The sequence below is a fragment of the Pinus tabuliformis genome, chromosome 2_2 (genome assembly GCF_031772625.1).
Source record: "Pinus tabuliformis cultivar Carrire ecotype Pingquan chromosome 2_2, CPIR1, whole genome shotgun sequence".
Lineage (NCBI taxonomy): Eukaryota > Viridiplantae > Streptophyta > Pinopsida > Pinales > Pinaceae > Pinus > Pinus tabuliformis.
In genome coordinates this window covers 1,284,487,633-1,284,509,977 of record NC_142300.1, presented here as the reverse complement: position 1 = coordinate 1,284,509,977, position 22,345 = coordinate 1,284,487,633, and the positions used below count along the sequence as shown (strand labels likewise).

Genomic DNA, 22,345 nt, shown 5'->3' with positions numbered 1-22,345 from the left:
ACAGAAAACAATAAATCAAGAGACACCAAAATTTCTTGGGACAAAACCCCACAAGGGGGGAAACCCAGTAATATTTCCTTATGAGAGAGAGTTCAATTCATCAATAGTACATTAGAGTATTCCAGTCAATATGCCAACCTTGACCTAAAAAATTTCCAAGTCAAAACCAATCAAATAAGAGCAAAAAAGTCAACGCTTGCTCACAGTCAAAATCTGCACAAGAGGGCCGAAACTCAGCCTGCAATTCCTTAGTCAAATTCTTGGTCAAACTTCAGTGGTTGACCCGCAGTGAACTCTCAGTCAACGTCCCAGAGCAAAGACAATACTTCAATTAAAGATCAGTCAATGAACCACAAAAATTTCAGCCTCCAAGTCCAATCAAAAGCTTGGTGAAACAACAGCAAGGACACCCAAGTCAACATTGGTGAAAAGATAGATAAGAGAAGTGGTGGAAACTTCAGTCTTCTTTCTCCTTAACACATGTGAACAATACTCCTTGATTGGTCAAATGAGTGAGTGTGATGGATTCCAAATGAGGTCAACGAATGCCCAACATATATGAGTCAAGAGGTGGGTTTTGACCTTAGGGTCAAACCCCTTCAAGTGGTGGTGCCAACTTGTCCAATTGTGTCCAACCTGGACAGCTGGTAAAATAATAGTTTTCTTCTTCAATTTTGACCATGAAGATATTGTTGGAAATACTGAGAGGGGGGGTGAATCAGTATTTCTTTTCAATTGTTATTTTTTCCCGTCAAAACATTTATATTTAGGACACAAAATGAACAGCAAGAATAAAATCTTTTATTAATATAATCTTTGCAATAAAATAGATACAATATATATATATATATATATAGTTCCAATATGTTGCCAAGCACCAACTTGGACTTTTGTGAGGCTCCAACCTCCAGAGCACCAACTCTGTTTTGTCAAGGCACCAACCTTGGACTTAGGAGCACCAACTCCCAAGACACCAATCCTTCCAGTTCTGAGGCACCAACCTCAAGGGCTCCAACCCTCTGTTGTCAAGGCACCAACCTTGGATATAGGAGCACCAACTCCAAGGACACCAATCCTTCCAACTTCTGAGGCACCAACCCCAAGGGCTCCAACCCTCTGCTGTCAAGGCATGTTTGATAGTAATGTTCTGCTCCCAAAACTCTTCTTTACTGAATTTTGTCTGTTTACAGCTTCATTGTAGTCTCCATGCTACAGCATCAATGGCAACCAGTCTTCATATGAAGAAGTCTTTACAACTCTTCATACTGTCCACACAGAGTCTGCAAAAGTTATCTCATGATGATATCAAATAGCCATCATGATCTCCAATAATGTCTCCACACAGCTTCAGTGTGTCTACAATTAACTGCACTAAGCTCTGATTAACCCAGCACTGGTCTGAGCTTTTCAAAGGTGAATCCAATCAACAAAGTTGCTCGTCCTTCGGCTTCCTCCTGTCCTGCTGGACCTTCGGCTTCCTCCTGTCCTGTTGGACCTTCGGCTTCCTCCTGTCTTGCTGGACCTTCAGCTTCCTCCTGTCCTGTTGGACCTTTGGCTTCCTCCTGTCCTGTTGGACCTACCGCTTCTTCCTTTCTTCCAGTTTGCCAACTTTAACCACTTTTTTTCTGTTATATAAGCCTGATATGCTGACCTTTGGCTTCCTCCTTGCTCGCTTGAGCTTCGGCTTCCTCAACGCTCGCTCGACCTTCGACTTCCTCAACGCTCACTCGACCTTTTGGCTTCCCTCCTCCGGTCGCTTTAGCTTCCTCTGCGCTCGCTCGTCCATCTACGCTCGCTTGATTCTTCGGCTTCCCGGTCCATGGCTTCCTCTGTCTATTCAAGTGTTCCAATACTCACAGGACACGTAAATTCAGAAGAGAGGCCGAATTACAAAGAAATGTTGCATATTAAAAAAATATCAAAGAGGCCCTTTTTTCTTTAATATTTATACAATAGACTCAATCATTATCTACGGAGGATTTCATTGGAGAGGTTGTACCAATAGAGAGGTCCCACATGCCACATCACAATCGCAATCGCAATCATCGGTTTGACATCCCTTAGAGACTAGCGATACAGCGGATGCGATATTACATTTAGTCATGTTAAATGGTGCATTCGGGTCCGTAATATATATCGCAATCGGCAGTCTGGCGGTGTCAATTCTTTTGAACATTGTGATTCAACGGATGTGATATTTCAATAGGTCGTATTATAATGTTGCAGCAGGTCCGCATACATATCGCAATCGGTGGTTCGGGGGTGACAGCCCTTTATAACTTGCGCTATGAGAGTTCCGATAGGCGGATGCGATATAACAATAGGGCAGTTTATAATGGTGCAGCGGGTCCGCATATATATCGCATCTATATATTATATACTCTTCTGCTCTTTGCTATAACCTGTTCGGGTCCGTGTATTATCGCAATCGGCACTTTCAATGTGGCAAGGCTTTACAAGAGTCTTGCGATATGGCGGATGCGATAATATATTAAATCATATTGCAATGGTGTAGTCGGGTCTGCAACTGTATATCGCAGTCGGGGGTTTCAATGTGGTACTTAATAGAACCCGCCAATATGATTTCTCCAAAATATATATATATATATATATAACCTTCCCACTCTATAACATTGGTTATATAGAATTTAACCACATGAAATCCTTATATCTGCGCTATTTCTATTATAATGTTTATATAATAGAAATACACAATAATCATGCGTAACTTACCTTTTCCACCTTTTTACAGCCTTTGCACATTTTCCGATGTTTGCCTTTATCAGATCAATCCTCCACCCTAGATCTTACCATCCCATCCGACGGTCGATATTACACTCTTGCGGTATTCCTTGGCGATCCTCCACCGTTGATCTTCTCTCCAGATCTAACAATCCCGACTTAACCCAATCAACCCAAAACCGTCTGTTGATCCTTCATCGTCGATCAACCCGCGCTAGATCCAACAACCTACATGCATTTCGGGTGAGCCACTTGCAAGAGAAATAACCACCCGAAAAAGTGGTTTTCTCTCTCCACCCGAGTGCTACGTGTCACTTGGTTAATGGAATCGGGCGCTCTCCTCTAAATACCACTTACCGCCTAGCGTCCGCCCGATAACCACTACCACTATTACAAACCCGCCGGTTAACTGTTGAACGCGGTTACACAGAGTAACGACTCTCTGCTCTTTGCTTCTCGTGGTTTCAAATGACTCTTCCTCTATGCTTCTCTTGCTCCTCTAATCGGTCTTCCCTTTGGATTCCGATAGTTCTTCTTTGGCATATATTACATGCGATGCTCCTCCGTTAATTGCTCTTCCGCTGGTTTCTCCTCCTGATGCGTGTTCCTCTTTGTTCCTTCTCTTTTGATGACTTCCTCCTCTTTGCGGGACTTCTTGGGTATATAATACATGCGATACTCCCGATATGGCTCCTCTTGCTCCAATAGGTCTTCCTCTGGCTTTGCAATGTCTTTCAATGAACTTCTCTAATACCTTCATACCTTGATGGCTTCTGATATCTTTTCCGATATGCCTCTCTTGCTCTGATATTCTGCAATACTCCTCTGATACTCTGCAATACTCTTAAGCATAAGCGATAGTTTTGATATGCCTCCTTTGTTAACTCCTCCGTTAACAAACTCTTACTCATGGCTTAGCTTCCTGATGGCCTTGCCCCCTGGCTTCTTGCTCCTGTTTCTGAATGTATCTACTCTGCTTCTCCTTCGCTTCATATCGTCATTTAGTATCCTAGAATATTGCCATATTGACATCAATGACAACCTAGATTAACAAATACCAACCGAAGCTAACCAATTTTCAACACTCTTCTTAACCTTGCGTCATCATTTGATCCCCACTTGACTCCATAGCATTGTTGGATATTAACATTGATCTTCATATCCCTCCATCGCCATTCTATCTTCCCTCCAAAACTTAACTTGATTGTTGGGGTTAATTGTGATAACACCTTATTCTTTATTGCTTTGCCCTAGTGATTCTTTAGGGAAGCCCCACTTGAGTCGGAGGAGAGCAAGCTTAAAGTGCAAAGCTAGGTCGCTAAGGTAACAATGGGTCAACTTCCTATGCTCCACTTGGAATGTATAGTGTGGGTTAGAGTTTCTATCATTCTAACATACAATTTGGGCAGTAATAGGCATTACAAGTTATCTTTTCAGGAATTCAAAGTTATTTTCAGAGAATTTCAAACAAAGATTAATAGGCTCCTTTCAATTAAACTCTTTGCTAAGATGAGAGGTATTTGGCTAATCCTTTGGGAAATTGAAGCAAATTACTTAGTCATGGACAAAGTAGACATTCAAGAAATTGTCAAGGTATTCAGGATGAAAGGAGAACTTTATTTGTTCTCTTCGAAAGTTGCAAAATATGATCAATTTCAATCCCCTCATATAAGCAATCCCATTAGCTCTTTGACAAATCGAAAGCAACAGATAGGCAACTTCGAAATAGAATGCTAAAGATTTTTATATTTCACACTAACGGAGAAAAATCAACACTCTAACTATGGCTTCCAACAACAAAGACACAGAGAAATCTCTTCAGGCATTACTAAAAGAAGAAGAATTAGTCCATCAACTCAAAAGCCATTTAGGGCACTTGGAAGTAACCTTAAATAAGCCTACAGTTATCATGTTCTTATAGTAGAGAGAGAACAACACTCGAGTAGATCACTCTCACATACCAAGGTATTGGGTGTATGGCAAAGTGTACAATCTATCCTCCTTAGATGTTGTCATGAAAGATTCAACCAAGCACTATTGTTGGAAGCCCCTCAATATATTACTAATTTATAGCACTTGATTTTCCTTTGTCCATGGGACCTAGCAAGTCATAGCCTTCACAAACGACCAACGATATTTCTTCATATTTGCATCCAAAAGGAATTTGGAAATTCTATCAATGTAGTAATGTTTAATATGAACTAATACCCCTATCACATAAAAGCCAAAAAAAAAGAGAGAGACTAGGTTCTATCAGCACCATTGTGAAAGAGCTATCTCAAAATATTTCTTACATCATGTTGATCAATTGGGTCTACCTCTAAAGTAACACCTTTTGTGTTGACCCGACAATACAATGATTCATGGGATGCATGAAAAAACTCCTTTCAAGCCATTATTCATAGTGACATAAGTGGGGAATAACACTTCAACAAATCTTTGGTGGTCCCATGGTCCAAACTTACAACATGGCTAAACATGAAGAACCAATATCAAGCCCCGACTACTCATAACCAAGCTTTAAAATCCAAGGTTTCTAGCATAAGACTTCACTCAAAGGTATCAGCAACACAATGAATAGTCAATGCCACATGTTGGAGGTGTCAACTTCCCACTTTGGTATCCATATACCAGATCCACACATTGTGTTATGAATAATATATATATATATATATATAATGAATAATGATTAATTAACTAATAATTAGTATTGAAGAGGCATGTATCAATGGGCATGATCGTTCGTGAACGGGTACCTGCCTAGCTATATATACGACACCCTCAGTTATAGTCAAATCATCTCACTTGTATTCAAATATTCTTATATAATATACTATCCGTCCCATGATGGACATTCTTATATACCATATATTTTGAGTATTCTGTTGTGTATACAAACTTTGTTCGTTACATTGGTATAAGAGTCGCGTTCTCCGGTCCAAATCTTTGGCCGTCAAAATTCGTTGACCTTCTTGTCGTTGAAGCATTTTGCTACAAAGAGTTTGGAGTTTCTCCCTTTCGCTAAATTTGTCATTCAGGTTCTTGGTCATTAAAAAAAAAAGGAAAAAAATAGTTTATATATCTTAAAAAGAGAGAGAGGGAGGGAAAGTAAGTTCAAAAATATGTATTTAAAAAAAAAGGGTAAAAAAAAATTATAGAAGAACAAAAGATAAAAGAAATAGAGAAAAAAATAAAAACAAAATACTATTATAGAAAAAATATATTAAAAAAAGATATATATATATATAAGAAAATAATAATAATAATAATAATAATAATAAATTATATAAAGAAATATAGAAACCTAAAAAAGGGGTAAAGAAAGAATTATATATATATATATATGGAACGCAACCGCAAACATCACGACACCAAAAAAAGAAACGGCTGAATACCTGTGGAACGTAGTGTTGCACGAACGAAACGGTCGAATAGTTGTCCACTGAAGTTTCGAACCGCCACAGACGGCCATCAGTTCATGTTGGCTGCAGCGATGCTATGCAACCCCGTACTGTTGTCGCGGCTATTCCTTCTCCACCCTGAACTGTCGGTGGCACCGCCACGCAATCTGCCACCGCCAACCTGTCTTCCCTTTGTCCCTGCTTTTTCACCGTTCTATTCCAACTCCACCTTTGGTTCTGTGTCGCATCTCCGCCGCCTTTTCTTTTTCGTCCAGCCATCAACCATCACGCCTCGCGGACGAGTCCTGTCCACCCGTCCATTCAATAAAAAAAAAATTAATTTAGTTTTATTATATAGTTAATTAATTTTTAATTATTATATAATTAATTAATTAATTGGTTATTAATTATATATATTATATATAAGAATTACTTCAAAATAAAATAAATAAAGATTCAAAAGGTATATACAGCTAAAAAGAGGAATACAATATCATATTACAAACATTGTTTATATATATAAACCCCTTGATTAAAGTATTGTTGACGAAATTATCAACAAAGTGAAATGGGAACCAGTAATGAAAGATTTCCTAAAACCTTTAATAAATGTGTTGGTGCCTACTGAAGACACTAATTATGTTAGTGCTAAATGTGCTAACCAGCTAGTGATTCCTGAATCAAATATAATTGAAACGATTTTTTTAAACGAGTGACAAACAATATGATAGAAGCAATCTACAACTAAGTATTGGGGATTATACTATTGTCGCGGCTATTCCTTCTCCACCCTGAACTATCGTTGGCACCACCACGCAATCTGCCACCGCCAACCTATCTTCCCTTTGTCCCTGCTTTTTCACTGTTCTATTCCAACTCCACCTTTGGTTCTGTGTCGCATCTCTGCTGCCTTTTCTTTTTCGTTGAGCCATCCGCCATCAACCATCATGCCTCACGGACGAGTCATGTCCACCCATCCATTTAATAAAAAAAAATTAATTAATTTAGTTTAATTATATAGTTAATTAATTATTAATTACTATATAATTAATAATATAATTAATTAATTAATTGGTTATTAATTATATATATTATATATAAGAATTACTTAAAAATAAAATAAATAAAGATTCAAAAGGTATTTACAGATAAAAAGGGGAATACAACATCATATTACAAACTTTGTTTATATATATAAACCCCTTGATTAAAATATTGTTGACGAAATTATCAACAAAGTGAAATGCGAACCAGAAATGAAAGATTTCCTAAAACTTTTAATAAATGTGTTGGTGCAATATTTAAAACAAAGGATCGCTTGCAGAAATGGATATTATAATCTCTATCGATCATATTGAAGACACTAATTATGTTAGTGCTAAATGTGCTAACCAGCTAGTGATTCCTGAATCAAATATAATTGAAACGATTTTTAAAACGAGTGACAAACAATATGACATAAGCAATCTACAACTAAGTATTGGGGATTATACTTTTATCTCGCAATCCACCGTTAAAGCCTTATTTTGTAATGATAGTGATATAATTATGGGTTCACCTTGGATGGAACCTCTAAGGTCCATCCTAAATACGAAGAAGTTTTTAACATTTTCCAACAAAAAGAAAAAAATAACATTACAAGGCATTACATTGAAACCAGATTCAATAACACTAGAAGACATACAAAATATTTCAAAAGTAAATTTTCAAGAAGGTAAAAAAGTGATACAAAATATGCAAAGCGAAGTTGATGAAATTACCGCTGACAAAAATGAAGAAGTTTCTTGAATTAAAGACCACAGTGAAAAATTACTGATGCAAATTGAGAAGCTTAAGAAGGACAAGAAGTCGTTGGAAAACAAGGTACAACAGATTATCGAGAAGGAAGCATCGAAATCTAAAAATGTAGAAATTCAAGTTGGAGGAATATTGATCCAACCAATACCAGAATTTATGAAGATAACCAAGCAATTGAAGTAAAAACACACTTAGAAGTTGCAGTTCAGACGATGAAAAATCCTAGTGAAGAGTTTGTAACCAATTCAACAACATATGTATCTGAAGTAAATCAAGAAATTGCCACACGAATGATAAGGGAAAATCAAGCCATGGGAACTCCTTATCGACATCTGAATCACAAAAGCAGACAACTCAATCAATGTACGTATTTGTGTCACTCAAAACATAAAAAACAAACTTATATCTGAAGAATGCTAAAGTTTGCACAATTCAGTCTGGCGATAACAAGTCATCACAAGTTTCCTATAATCGAAAGGTTCCGCAGAAGATTGGTTTGGGATGGTCAGATCCCTTCTCAGTCGACAATTTTATTTATCACTCCAAGGATCCTATCATCTTGTATCAACGAAGACAACAACTCCAAGATTTCGTAAAAGATGCGAACAGATTACAAGACAAGAAACACATGACACACCTTGTTAGCAATAAACTTTGAGGATAAAGATTTTTAAAAAGGAAGGCAATGTTATGAATAAAATATATATATATATACATATATAATAATGAATAATGATTAAGTAACTAATAATTAGTAATACAAATAATATAAATAATAATAATGAATAATGATTAATTAACTAATAACTAGTATTGAAAAAGCGTGTCTCAATGGACATGACCATTCTTGAAAGGGTACCTGCCAAGCTATATATACGAGACCCTCAGTTGTAATCAAATCATCTCACTTCTATTCAAATATTCTTATATAATATATTATCCATCCCATGATGGACATTCTTGTATACAAGATATTCTAAGTATTTCGTTGTGTGTATGAACTTTGTTCATTACACATTGATCCACTCACACACCCTTTCTAGATAACCTTGACCTGCACTTTTAAAATAACAATTCGTGGCACAGTTTTCCAAAATTCAAATGAAAAAATTTGATGGTCCTGATCCTTCGAGGTGGGTTACTCAAATATAACATTACTTCTCTCCATGGCATTATTGATGACCTACAAAGACTAAAAGTGGGGTCTTATATTTAGATTCAAAACAATCGCAGTGGCAGCAATGGTATAAGAAATCTTATGGAGGCAACATTCCCTGGACCTAGTTTGTGCATATCCTCTTTGCTCCTTTTGAATGAGACACTCATTGTTTGGGACACTCACAAAATTACAACAACCCAGCATTGTTATTGGCTATATTGCCACCTTTACGCAATTAGCAATCCACACAAAGGGCCTATCTAATTCATTCTTAAAGATAATGATCAATACCCAAACCAAGAGACTTGTATTCACTATTCAACTAGCCCCTTTGTGGTGACTACCCTCAACTCTTCCAACTCATAGAGATTAAGAATCCACAAATTATCTCTGGAAGAGATGGCAGACCACTAACACCTCCACTCGGCTATAATTGTGCTGAGCAGTATTTCAAAGGGCACAAATGTAAAGAACAAAAATAATTTCAGATGAATGTATCACCAAAAGAACACACAAGAGGGACATCCACCGAGGACACTCCTGAACACAATTTGGATGATGCCACGCCTCCAGCAGACAAGGAAAACACTTTGCAAGCTCTTTGTGAGGAACCCCAAATTTCTCTCCATGCCATATCTACTTTCTTGGCACCCCAAACATAGTTGACTGGCTATATCAGGCATCACACAACGATTGTATTGATTGGCGGCAGTAGCACCCACAATTTTATTCATGGGAAAGTGGTCACTAAACTCATTGTTATGTCTGTCCAATACCTAATTTTCAAATTATCATTGCCAATGGTGATATGATGAAATGTGGTAGCCAATGTGAAAATGTGAAACCCCAAATGGGTGAGTAAAAGTACTAGTGCCAACTCATCACCAATGGTCATAGTGTTAAAGCAGGAACATAATTCAAGCATGTGTCCTAATTTTTGGGCTCTCAATAAATTAACCATCAAAGTCAAATCCCCCATCCCAATTATTGATGATCTCTTGCATGAACTTCATGGAGGCAAGTTTTTGACCAAACTTGACTTGTGTGCCACCTAACACCAAAATAGAATGGGAGAGGCAGACATCCCAATGAGAGACATCTGCACATGAGGGTCATTATGAACTTTTAGTGATGCCGTTCAGCCTTTGCAATGCTCCATCATCATTCCAATGCCTTGTTGCTTTCCTTCTTATGGATATCAAAACACAAGGGTATCTTTGCATATTTCATCTTATTGTCTATTGTATCTAGCTTTCTGTAATTATTATATTCTTTGTATCTGGTTTCAGGTTTAAGCATTAAAGAACACTACAGAAAAAGGTTGAAACTCGTGGAAGTCAAAAATCTCAGCCTAAAGAGGTTGATTCTAAATATCAAGAACAGCACTGTCTAAGGAGTGGCACGTCTAAACACTTCAATGAAGGTAAAGCACAAAAGACCCAGGAAGAAGTGCGATGATGCAGCACAAATGTATCATACAGCTCATCCCTTAGTCATAAGAAAAGAGATGCTAATGTCCCTTGACATTCAGCCCCATTTATCTTTTGGACAACTAAATATTTCAAAGACAAGTTCACTGGTAATTTCTGTTAGTAGCAAAGGAAAATGTCTTTTCTAAGAAAGCAAGAAAGGTCCTGCACTCTCTCCCCTTACTGGGCTTTGGAAATGAGCAGAGTTGTCCCAGTTTTTCTTTGTTTTCTTAAATCATGATTATTCTCTAGACTCTATCTGGTCTGTGAACTGTCAACAAACAAGGGAGGGAAAGACCCTGATTCACCTTCCATTGTCTCAGCATGTAAATATCTTTTGGCAGAAACTTGAAGGTCTTTATTTAACAAAAACAACCACCAGGCAGAACTTTTATGCCCAAGATGAAACAAAAATAGGAGTATGGAAAGATAATGACAGTTTATATAGCAATCTAACAAAAAGATTGAAAGATACAAATTGTAAATCAGTGGCAAGTATTTGGTAATTATAATCTCAATTAAGACTAGAAATCTTACACATTTGACGTTCAATCAAGCATATTTAGAAAACAACAATGCTAATGGCAAGCCAATATTCCATGTATGTACAAATCAATTAGCGGGACTTGATACACCATTTAGAGGCTAATATCTCAGTTTGCCTTGAGCATTTCTGGATCATTGTATAAAATAATGAACTTTTCTCAGGAACTCAGCTTACCTCTCCAATTGTTTTAGTTTATTGATACTGATTAATCATATATGCACAGACTGCAGTTGCTTGGAGACATTTTATAGACTTGAGGCTATTTTAGATTGTTGATACTTCTGTGCTTAAGGATAATAGAAAACGTTGGTCTTAGAGTGTCCTATTCACTAATTTTGGCCATTTGTATAATTTCTCTTTATCAGCCTAAATTGTTTACTCTCTAGTTGTATCAAATAATTGTCATTACAGATACCTTACTAGCAAGCATAGAACATGCATTCTTTATTATTAGGCAAATTTTATACTCTGCAGTAGACGAAAGCAGATCATCATGCCAAATAGAAACAGAAGCAAATACAATTATCTTTTAAATAACGGCCCATAAACAAAGTAAAACTAGTTACCATTGACCACAATGATGAACAGCGCATGCCAAAAGGGTGGTATTGTTTTTGGAGGAAGCATAACAAGTGGATACAGTAGATCATCTCTTCTATACCACCAATAAACTCCAACCACATGTAACACAAAAACCAATATGATGCCGATGAGAACTGAAACCTTCCTTTCACCCTATGACAGAGAATGAATAGTTTGTTAGATAAATCATTATATTACATAATACTAAATAAAGCTACAGAAAATGGAAAAGTAATGCTTTCTATGACTAAGCACAGAACATGAAACTTCAGGTATTTAATACAAATTTAAACTGCCATCATAAAATGAGCATATAAAAAAAGCCAACATTCAGAAGAGGGGATACTAAAGCTGAAGACAGAATACAGGAAACAAGGCTATCTACAGTTACAGTATCCCACGTGATGCTTTCAGATGTTTGAATTAGAAGAATAAATAGTTCCCAAATAAAACTTCTAATTTTAATACCCATCAGTGAAAACCATAGTAGAAACTGAAAGTCAAAAGTAAACACCATAGCCAGAAAACTGAATGTTCTTCTATTCACATTCTATGGAAATAAACACAACCATCAATGAAACAAAATAAGCCACTTCATAAATCAGTTTTTCAAAAGTTAGGCCAAGTGGGGAAAGCTATACCTGGATGAAAGTTATGACTATTCCCTTAAGCCCCATGCTGGCCCTCTATGCAAAAACATTACTTACAGACTAATGTTGGTTTTATTGTTCGCATAAACAATCTTCAGCAGCATTGGTGATATTGTTTTAGGGTCCCTCTTTACCAATCGAGGGTGTGTTTTCACCACATGTCAGTCAAGACAGATCACCATATGACTTGAGAAGATCAAACTTGCAAAGCTATGTTCTTACTTGAGATTGTGGATGAGAAACATTGCATTCCCGCATATTCTGTATTTTATGACACCCAAGGGAGATTTCATTGTCTTTACACCTTGTTATGTGAGAGATCATGTGATCCTTCACACCATCCAAAATAATTCCCCGTGCTTGCAAATTCCCACAAGCCATTCACCTTTAGAACAATGGAGATCCAATCCTTCCATGGACTGAAAATACCAGCCCCCTCCAAACTGTCTTCATACCTCAAACCCGATGATGCCATACTAAGCAAATCGACTTGGCCACAAAAAACAGTAAATAATTTTAAATCTGCTGTCCAAAAATAGTTTACCTTCAAATCTGTGATCACTCTCCTATCAGAGTTTTAGAGCCCTGATATTATGTTAATTTAAACTCTTATCAGCTCTGATTTAATTTCACTCAGCAATTTAACAATAACCGGAAAATATTTTACCAAATAAATTTCAGAAACTGTTGAAAACTAGATACGCTGATAATTAACAGGTAAATTTGCAGTGGAAATAAGTGAGAAATCACTGACAAGTACAGCAAAAAAATTCACCCACAAAACCCTTCTAAAAATTTTATAACTCTCCTATCACTCAGCCTCCTCCTTCCTCTATTTTGACTTCTAGATTTCCTCCCAAAATCTCCTTAGCGTCCTCCTGAATCTCCTTGGTCAAGTCAAGCCTTCTCACTCAGCAAATCACTCGCTCAAGCGCTCAACAATGATTGTGTGTCTTAGCCTCTTCCCTTAGGCTCAATTTATAACTTCATTAAGGCCTAGATCAACAGCTGAGATTAAATTGTCGAGTTACTAAAGATAAGTCACTTAAATTAAGTAACTTACTTTTCTTAGGTCTCCTTTTTCTAAACATAAGAAACAAGTTATAAATAATGTTGCGGGATCCCCCCACCCCCTGATCTAGAGGCAGAACCACATCCCATACGGATCAGTCACCAATCATCCAGCAGAACCGTGGATCTGGATCCACGGTTCCACCATTTTTGGGCAATTCCTGGAAAATTGGAACCGCGGGGGCCCAATCCAGGGATCCAGAAAAAGATCGACCACGAATCTGTAGAGGTTCAGGCGAGGATCTGCCACAGATCTAGGGGCAGGTGGACGGTTCCGCAGGCGCCCAGCTTTCTAATTTTTTTAAGTTATTTTTTTACTTAAGTTTGGTTGAGGTGGGGTTAAAGTGAATCTATGATGAGTTTAGGAAAGGAGAGGATGGGGTTAAAACTTAAAAGCCATTTCCCTCTTCTCTTTTCCTCATTCTTGCACCTTTGGAGAGCTTGGAGAAGAGAGGTTTGAGGAAAGCTTGGAGGAGTGAAGGAGTAAAGAAGGGCTTCCATCTACAAGAGCTAAACAAGTGCAAACCCCAAACTCCCTCTTTTTTTGTCATTGTTCATATTTTTTCTCCTCCCTCTCCTGCTCTTTCCCATTCTTTCTTCTTGCTCATTTCATTGCAGGCTGTCCATCTATATCTATATTCCAAAATGGTGTTATTTTGGCTTATATTTATCATTCCACTTTTGGTTTTCACGATGGTGTTCGGGAGTAGGCATGAAAGGAAGAAGAAGAAGAGGACAGTGGTCCCCATATGAGTGACCCAATGTATGATGAGGAAGAAGGGTTTGAAGAGGAAGGGGATAAAGAGACACTGAAATGCAAGAGGGAAAAGTTGCATTGACACCCTTGTGGAATTATGTGACAAACCTTGAGGGGGAAGAGGTGGTGGAAACTACAAGTTTGTGTGCCTTCATGGCTATCATGGAGGAAAATCAGATAGCGGTTCATATACCAGAGTGAGGAAGCATCCTTGTGGGATATTGGACAAAGATGAAGAAAGGGTCCCATAGGGATCTCAATTTTCCCTAACGTTTCAATGGAACAAAGGAGAAAATACGTCCAAATAGAGGAGGTTGCACAAAAGAAAAACAAGAAACAAAAAACTCATTCTGAATCAAGTGGAACTACAACCTCTAGATTTGGTAGCTCATCTCCTCATGGTACTTCTGCAACCTCTGAAAATAGAAGAACAATAGCAGATTTCCTGAATGTTGCTGGGAGGGATGATGTGGATGGAAAGGTGGTCTGGTTTCTTTGTGCTTGCAGTGTACCATTCAATGTGCTTCGCTCTCCCTATTGGCATGATATGGTTAAGGCCATCAATGAAGCCCCAAAAGGATACAAGAGCCCCAACTATGAGAAAGCTAGAACTGTGTTATTAGAAAGAGAAAAAGCAAAGGTTCAAAGAGCTTTGACACGTTTTACAAATGTGTGGGTGGATTGTACGGTATCTATTGTATCAAATGGTTGGACAAATTTTAGAAACCAACATTTGCCAAATGTTCTCGGTGTTTCTACTAGCGGTGCAGTGTTTCTTGCAAGTCATGACTCCTCCTCCATCAGTGCAACTTCCCAAAACATTGCAGCTCTCCCATTGGAAACAATCAAAGAAGTCGGTCCTAATAATGTGGTTCAAGTGATCAATAATAATGCAGCAAATTGTAAGGGAGTAAGCAAAATTATTGAGCGTACTCATCCACACATCTTTTGGTCCAGGTGCTTGGTGCACACATTGAACCTTTTTATGCATGATATTGTGAAGCACAAAGAATGCGGATGGATTAATGAACTTTACAAGAAAGGGAAGCAACTCATTAAATTTGTCACCAAGCATACAAGAGTAAACTACTTTTATGGCACTTACTCCAACTTGCAATTGCTTCAACTCTGAAAACAAGAGTTGCAAGTTATTACCTCACCTTTAGGCGGCTAGTGATGGTGAGACAAGTTTTAACTAATATGGTGACATGTGAATCATGGGATGACAATAACATTGATAGAGATGGTGCTAATGTATTCAAGGACACTAATTTTGATAGTTATTTTTGGTCACAGATTAAATATGTTTTGCACTTCACCAAACCAATTTATTACATGATCAAGTTTAGATTCAAATAGCCCAATAATTGGGGAGGTGTATGGGCAAATGGATAACATGTTGGGGCAGATTAAAGATATTGTTGAGCCTATAGATATCACCTTGTACAATTATATTCGTGCAAAGGTGGAAAAACGATGGGAAATGCTAAACATTCCATTGCATGCCTTAGCGTATGTTCCGACAGCTAAATACTATCGTACATCATGGCTGGCAGGGGGGTCGGGAAAACCACACCTAGATCTAGAGATTCTATCTGGTTATATGAAAGCATTGGATAAGTTAGTCCCTGATGAGGAGGAATATGCCATGCTATAGAAACAATTGAGCAACTATATGCTTGGCACTAGTCCATTTGGAGCAATTGTGCAATTAAAGATTGTGAGAATTTGTCTTCTCCCGAGTGGTAGAACATGCACAGAGGAGCTACTCCACTTCTACGAACTTTGTCATTGCAAGTGCTATCACAAGTGGTCAACAATTCTTCTGCAGAGAGGTGTTGGAACTCTTCTTCTTTCATCCACAGTGTTAAAAACTTAAAACAAACAGGTTAAATTTAGATCGAGCATAGAGCTTGGTTTTTGTTCACTACAACTTGTGATTGTTCTCCCATTACTATCAGGATATAAGAAATAATAAAGACCTTAAGCTTTGGGACAAAAATACAGAGGGGGGGAATTTGGAGATGGAGTGTTGCAATTAGAGTAATTGGAGGATGCTCTTATCCAAGATGATGACGATCGAGTTGAGATGCCACCCCCATCCGGTCCCATGGTTCCCAGGTTCCATTCTTCAAAACCAACAGTAGGGGCTTCATCTTTATCAATTCCACAACTTCCGCAACCACCATCTTCCTCACTGCCACCACATGGAGGCTCACGTAGTGGACATGGTGGAAGGAGTAGAGATTAGTAGATATATTCACATATTAGATTTGTCATAGTTTAGGCTCTAGACTCTAGAGTGTTAGATTTGTTGTGAATTTGAACTTTTCTATCTTAATCTTCCTAGTCCAGTGTGTACTTGGTGGTGGCCAAGTGGCCTATTTTGAAAACATTATTATTTGAATTTTGGACATGACTCGTGTCGACAGTTGCTCACTTGCTAGATAAGTTATTTGAATGTTTTATGATTTTATCTTCTAAACATCTACTTTCTATTATATGCATAATTTTGGCACTTTTTATTATCTATGATATGCTTAAAATTTTGATGTATGTTTGTAATTGTTAGAATCTAGATGGTTGATGCTCGAATAATTAATCATTGTTGTACAATAGATGCCATATCTATCTTGATTTATGTAAAATATGCATGTTTTCATATCTTTTACAACTAATTTGGTATTTTGAACGTTTTTTTATATAAATCCAATAAATAAATCCAAAATATATATATCATAGTTTTAAAAAACGAAACCGGTTACTGGAGCGGTCCACCTAACAAACCGGGTTTCAAACCAGAACCAGTCAAACTGAGACTGGTCAGATCTCAATGAACCGGTTTTTTAAAAAATACATTAAATAATCAATTGTTAATAAAAACTATTTTTAAGATTTAAAACCATGATTCCAAGCCAATAGACACAAAATATGCAAAGTTTGTTCATCTAGATTCGATATACCATGTAAAGGTGAATATATCAAAATGGCACTGAGTGCAATACATACTATCAACAAAATACATAAGCAATGAGACTCTAAATGGCCTATAAAGTCCAAAAACAATGCTACAAGCTATGAGGCCATTGGCCTACTACAACGCTACAAGTCTACACATGATCAATCATCAAATTCATCACCGCTACTAGACACAGGATCATCAACAAGAGCTACATAGACATCATCTGGGTCAAAGTCTGAGGATGCCTTAGCCTCATCTGCAACCTCAGTAGTAACACTGCCACCAATAAAAATAGAAGTGGACCTAATGGAAGCACGAGTTGGTCGAGTTGCACAACTAGTACCTTCCATTGGTTGTTTGTCTTTGCTTGATGCGGCTACTAATCCTGGTTCTGATGGCGCTACTAAATCTGCTTCATTCTGAAGAAGTTTCAACCCCCACTCCAGTTATCAATTTTCCTTATCACTCCATGCATTTAGTTTTAAATCCAAGCATGATAAAAATTCTAAAATCTGGAAATGACAATATTTTCTGAAAACACAAATTTAGAGATTTCACAACTGCTGAAATTGCAGAAATAAAACATAGCAAATTTATGACCGCCACACACAGAAAATAACACAGTTATTTTTGGTCAATGTGACCCTGGAAAAACCCCCTATAACTCTTGGGGAAAACCAGTTTGAGAGCTCTTCTTTATTTTTGAAAATGCTTTTACAGAGAAAATTAAATACACAGTAGAAATTCCAGCAACCACAAATTACAACTTATCTCGATTTTTGTGCTTGAACTCCACCGCGAAAATCATGCCAATCAACAAACAGCGAAAACAGAAATTTTCCAACAATAAAAAAAATAATAAATGTTGTATGGCCTGCCTCAAAAAACATGCCCAAAACTTCTTGTATGGATTGTATGGACCATACAAATTTCAACAGTACAGCTGCCTCGAAATTTGTGCCCAAATCTGCCGCAAAATATATGCCCTTACTGTTGTCCCTCTTCCTCGATATATGTGCCTTTCTCCTACTATACGATTTTGCCTTGGGATGCGTGCCAATAAATGTTGCTGCCTAGATTTGCTGAAAAATCTTCTTGCTGCTCTCCTTCACTTCCTCACTGCTCAGGAATTTTCTCCTTGCTCTCTCTTCTCTTTCTCTCAAATGCTCATGAAAGAATGAATGATCTTTTCCTCTTCTCTTCTCCTTTTACTCTCTAAATGACCTGTTGGATTACCCTAAGATCTAATGGTTTAGATTCATTTAGATCTAGGGATGAGAATAAATATGCATTTAATTCTCATTTTCTATTTTTTAACTCATCCACTTAAATAAAGACCCCCTTAGCCTTTTATTTCCATATTCACTTTTTCACTTTCTAATTCTTCATTGACTTTAATAAAGTTGCCTTTAAATTAGAATGTAACTTTACCACTTATAAAGTCACTTTTAAATTAGAATGTAACTTTACCACTTATAAAGTCACTTTTAAATTAAATTGACTTTACCACTTATAAAGTCACTTTAGGAGAAAAGTACAAATAAATTTGGACACTTTTCCCTAAGCCAAAGATCAAAGCCTTAGGGAACCACTTGTCCTCAAGTACCCAAATTTTAACACATCGCCCCCTAACGTCATGTCAATATCAAAATCAACATCAAATTCAGGATCTTAAGGCTCCTCCACCCATTATGATGTTGGATCAATATCTTCCAACACAATGGGATCTAGATCAGGTCTTTTGTTCATCATTTGGTTACGCCTTAGTCGAAGGTTGTATTGCATGAAGACAAGATCATTTGACAGTTTGGTTCCAAACGATTTCTCTTCTTCGTGTGTATGCGCTCAAAAACAGACCAATTGCACTCACAACTTGAAGCACTACAAGTTTGGTTGAAGACTCTAATTGCAAACTTTTGCAATTGAGGACATTGGCCACCAAATGACTCCCACCAATGTGTTGCAAAGAAAAAGACATTAATTAGTAACTTAGTTCATTTCATTACTTATTTACAAATTACAAGTATTTATAGACACTTTGAATTGTAAATTTGTAAACAATTTAACTTGAAAAGAAAAACAGATTGGACTTGCTTACTTAGTTGATCCACATCTCTTGCCATCTTTGCCAAGTTTTTGCCAAAGGTACCAGTTGCCATACTGAAAAGAGTAAGTTGTTTATGTATTTCCAACTGATCTGCATGGTTAGGGCCCATGCGCTCCAAGCAATCAATCAATCCATCTCTGACAAATCTCCTAGCCAAGCTTTATAATGATACTTTGCGTTCAAAAAATACCCCACTGCATGTATAGGACAATGGAGTTGATTGTTCCATCTGCTATCAATGATCTCCCATATACAGCAATAATTAGCTAACTGATCTTTGTAAGTTGCTTGTATTTGCTCCTTTGCCTGATCCATAGCCTCATAAATGTAGCCCATGGCCAATTTTTCCCCATCCACCATCCTTAGCACCTTAACAAGGGGCAAGGTAATTTTCACAAGCTCTACATACCTTTTTCCAAAAATAATTGTCAAAAACTTTATTTTTGGTGTCTTTGGAATCAAAAAATACCTCACTGCATGTATAAGACAACGGAGTTGATTGTTCCATCTATTATCAATGATCTCCCATATACTACCATATTTAGCTAACTTATCCTTGTAAGTTGCTTGTATCTACTCCTTTGCCTAATCCATGGTCTCATAAATGTAACCCACGGCCAATTTTTCCCATCCATAATCCTTAACACCTTAACAAGGGGCTCGGTAATTTTCACAAGCTCTACAGACCTTTTTCCAAATATAATTGCAAAAAACTTTTTTTTCGGTGTCTTTGCCATCTTGTCTACGAGCCCACCGAGATTCAGTCCAATCATCGGACAAAAACATTTTCTGCAGGTTTTTTTGTTGAGAATTGAGAGATTGCAATGTGAGGTAGTGAGTTGAAAATCCTGTAATTACAGGCCTAACAAGCTCTTTGCCCCCAATGTTTATCCTCATTAGGCTCAATAGCCATGAGTGGTTGTAGATGTATTTTGTAATGCACTTGGCATGGTCTACGGTGTTTTTTACCACTCCACTTTGCCTATGTCCTCAAGCATAAGGTCTATGCAACATGCAGTAGGTCTATGCAATGTAGAGTACATGGAGTCCAAAATATGGTCTTATATTTGGACTCGAGCATCTTTCCAGCAAGAACATACTTTGAGGCATTATATGTCATGACCTGCACAACATTCTGCTCCCCCACTTCCTAAATAATCCCATCCAAAAGCTCAAACCTGCACAACATTCTGCTCCCCCACTTCCTGAATAATCTCATCCAAAAGCTCAGACCTGCACAACATTCTGATTCCCCACTTCCTGAATAATCTCATCCAAAAGCTCAAATAGAAGGATTGCATCCTTCACCTTATCAGATGGCATCAACTGATCTCAAAAACATGGTTCAAGGAAATTAATGATAGTACGGTTCTTTCCATCAATCCATCCATCTAACATGATGGAACAACCTGTTTTGAGCCATGACTCTCTATACTCAGCCAAATACTCATCACTGGAAGGGATCTCTTTTTGCAAAATATCTCCCCTCGAGTAATGCATAGTAGGGCCTTTGACGCCCTTTCTTGTAGCTATAACAGAGTCCCACATAGCTTGGTAATAAGGTGAGCGGGCAGCGTTAAATGGGATATCTACATCATACCACCATCCACCAATGTATTGATAAAAAGATTCTTTGCATTGTTTTTTCCAATATTCATCCAAAGTGGGTTGACGACTTGATGGGAGGAAGTAGGATTGGCAGAGGAAGTGGTGGCAAAGGATGAGAAATAACCCTGGATGTTTGTTCTCTTTGTTCCTTTAGATTGTTGGCCAAGATCAGGAAGAATGGGGTCATTGTAGAAGGGATAGAAAAGGAGTCTTGAATCTCATAATCATCATACCCACTCTCTTTCATGGCTTGTAATAATTCCCTCTTCCTTGAAATTTCCTCTTGGATGGCCTTCTCCCTAGCCTTATTCTCCTCAAACTTTGCAAACTTGGCAAGGTATTCTGCCCTAATAGGACCTAACACTTCCTTTGGTGCTTCACATGGCCTCTTATCCCAATCTAAATACCCCCACCTCCAATAGATTTATTACAAAATTTGCATATCATTTTTCCATTAATCACATCACAATGAGCCCATGCAGTGTCCTTGGGTTTTGGAGCCATGTTGGCTTGAAATAATTAAAATTTGCAAAGAAATCTGCCATTTAAAAAAAATAGCAGCTAAGAAAAATGGATAACCTAGGATAAATTTACGAAAAAAATGCATATATAGCCTACAAAATTTGATTGCATGGAACACATAATAAAATTTAATACATGGACAATTGTGAAATGAGGAACTTTCCAACGTTCTGTTCTGGGACGAGGGAGCGAGGATACGCGGGAGTGGCCTATGCAAAAGCTCCCCACCAATTTTTAGGAAACGTGGGGGGACGTCAGGGTCTTAAAAACTTATGAATATAAAATATAATTTATAAATCAATGAATCATATCACTGAAAAAAAAAAAATTAAAATGAAAACTTAAAAGCTACAAAGCATGATCATTGATATGAATATCATTATCATATAAATTTAAAATTCTAATTTATAATCATACATCATACATTATGATTAAACCATATTGACGTTTCACTTCCTACTATGAACATTTAATATTGAACAGTGAATACTGACATAAAATTATAAAAGTCAAGTCTGAAACATCAAGAATCGAAATTTTAAAGAATTATAAAAGTCAAGTCTGATACATCAAGAGTCAAAATTTTATAGAGTCAGAATAACATAAGAACATCAACATATCAAAAGATAAACGAGCATAGTTTTGCTCAAGCCTCAAGGTAATGCCTCGCTAGTCTCTGCATCCAACTGCTGCATGAATAAATCATGATCAACCATATCACCGTCTGAATCTAAATCACTAGCATTCTCAAACATGCTAAGTGGCACACCAACCAACCCCATTTGTCTCTCATCAAGTCTCTCCTCCATATCTACCTGTGCATCATCCTCTAGATCAACATCTCATCGTGTTGCTGGTCCCTTCAAATACCCAGGTGTCTTCCTATGCTCAAGACGTAGGGCACTGTGCACAGCAACTAACTTCTCCGCTCTTTTAGAGGTAAGCTTGTTCCTCTTGATAGAGTGGATGAA

The 22,345-nt window shown here is 37.4% G+C and overlaps 1 protein-coding gene across 1 annotated transcript in view; it reads right to left on the bottom strand.

Moving 5' to 3' along the window:
- LOC149198165 (RING/U-box superfamily protein) overlaps positions 1–22,345 on the bottom strand; it is a 155,779-nt gene that overhangs the window by 98,831 nt on the left and 34,603 nt on the right. Inside the window, exon 3 of the mRNA XM_089406143.1 lies at positions 11,682–11,850. Within this exon, the coding sequence (XP_089262269.1) occupies positions 11,682–11,850 (169 nt within the window). The remainder of the gene's footprint in view (positions 1–11,681; positions 11,851–22,345) is intronic.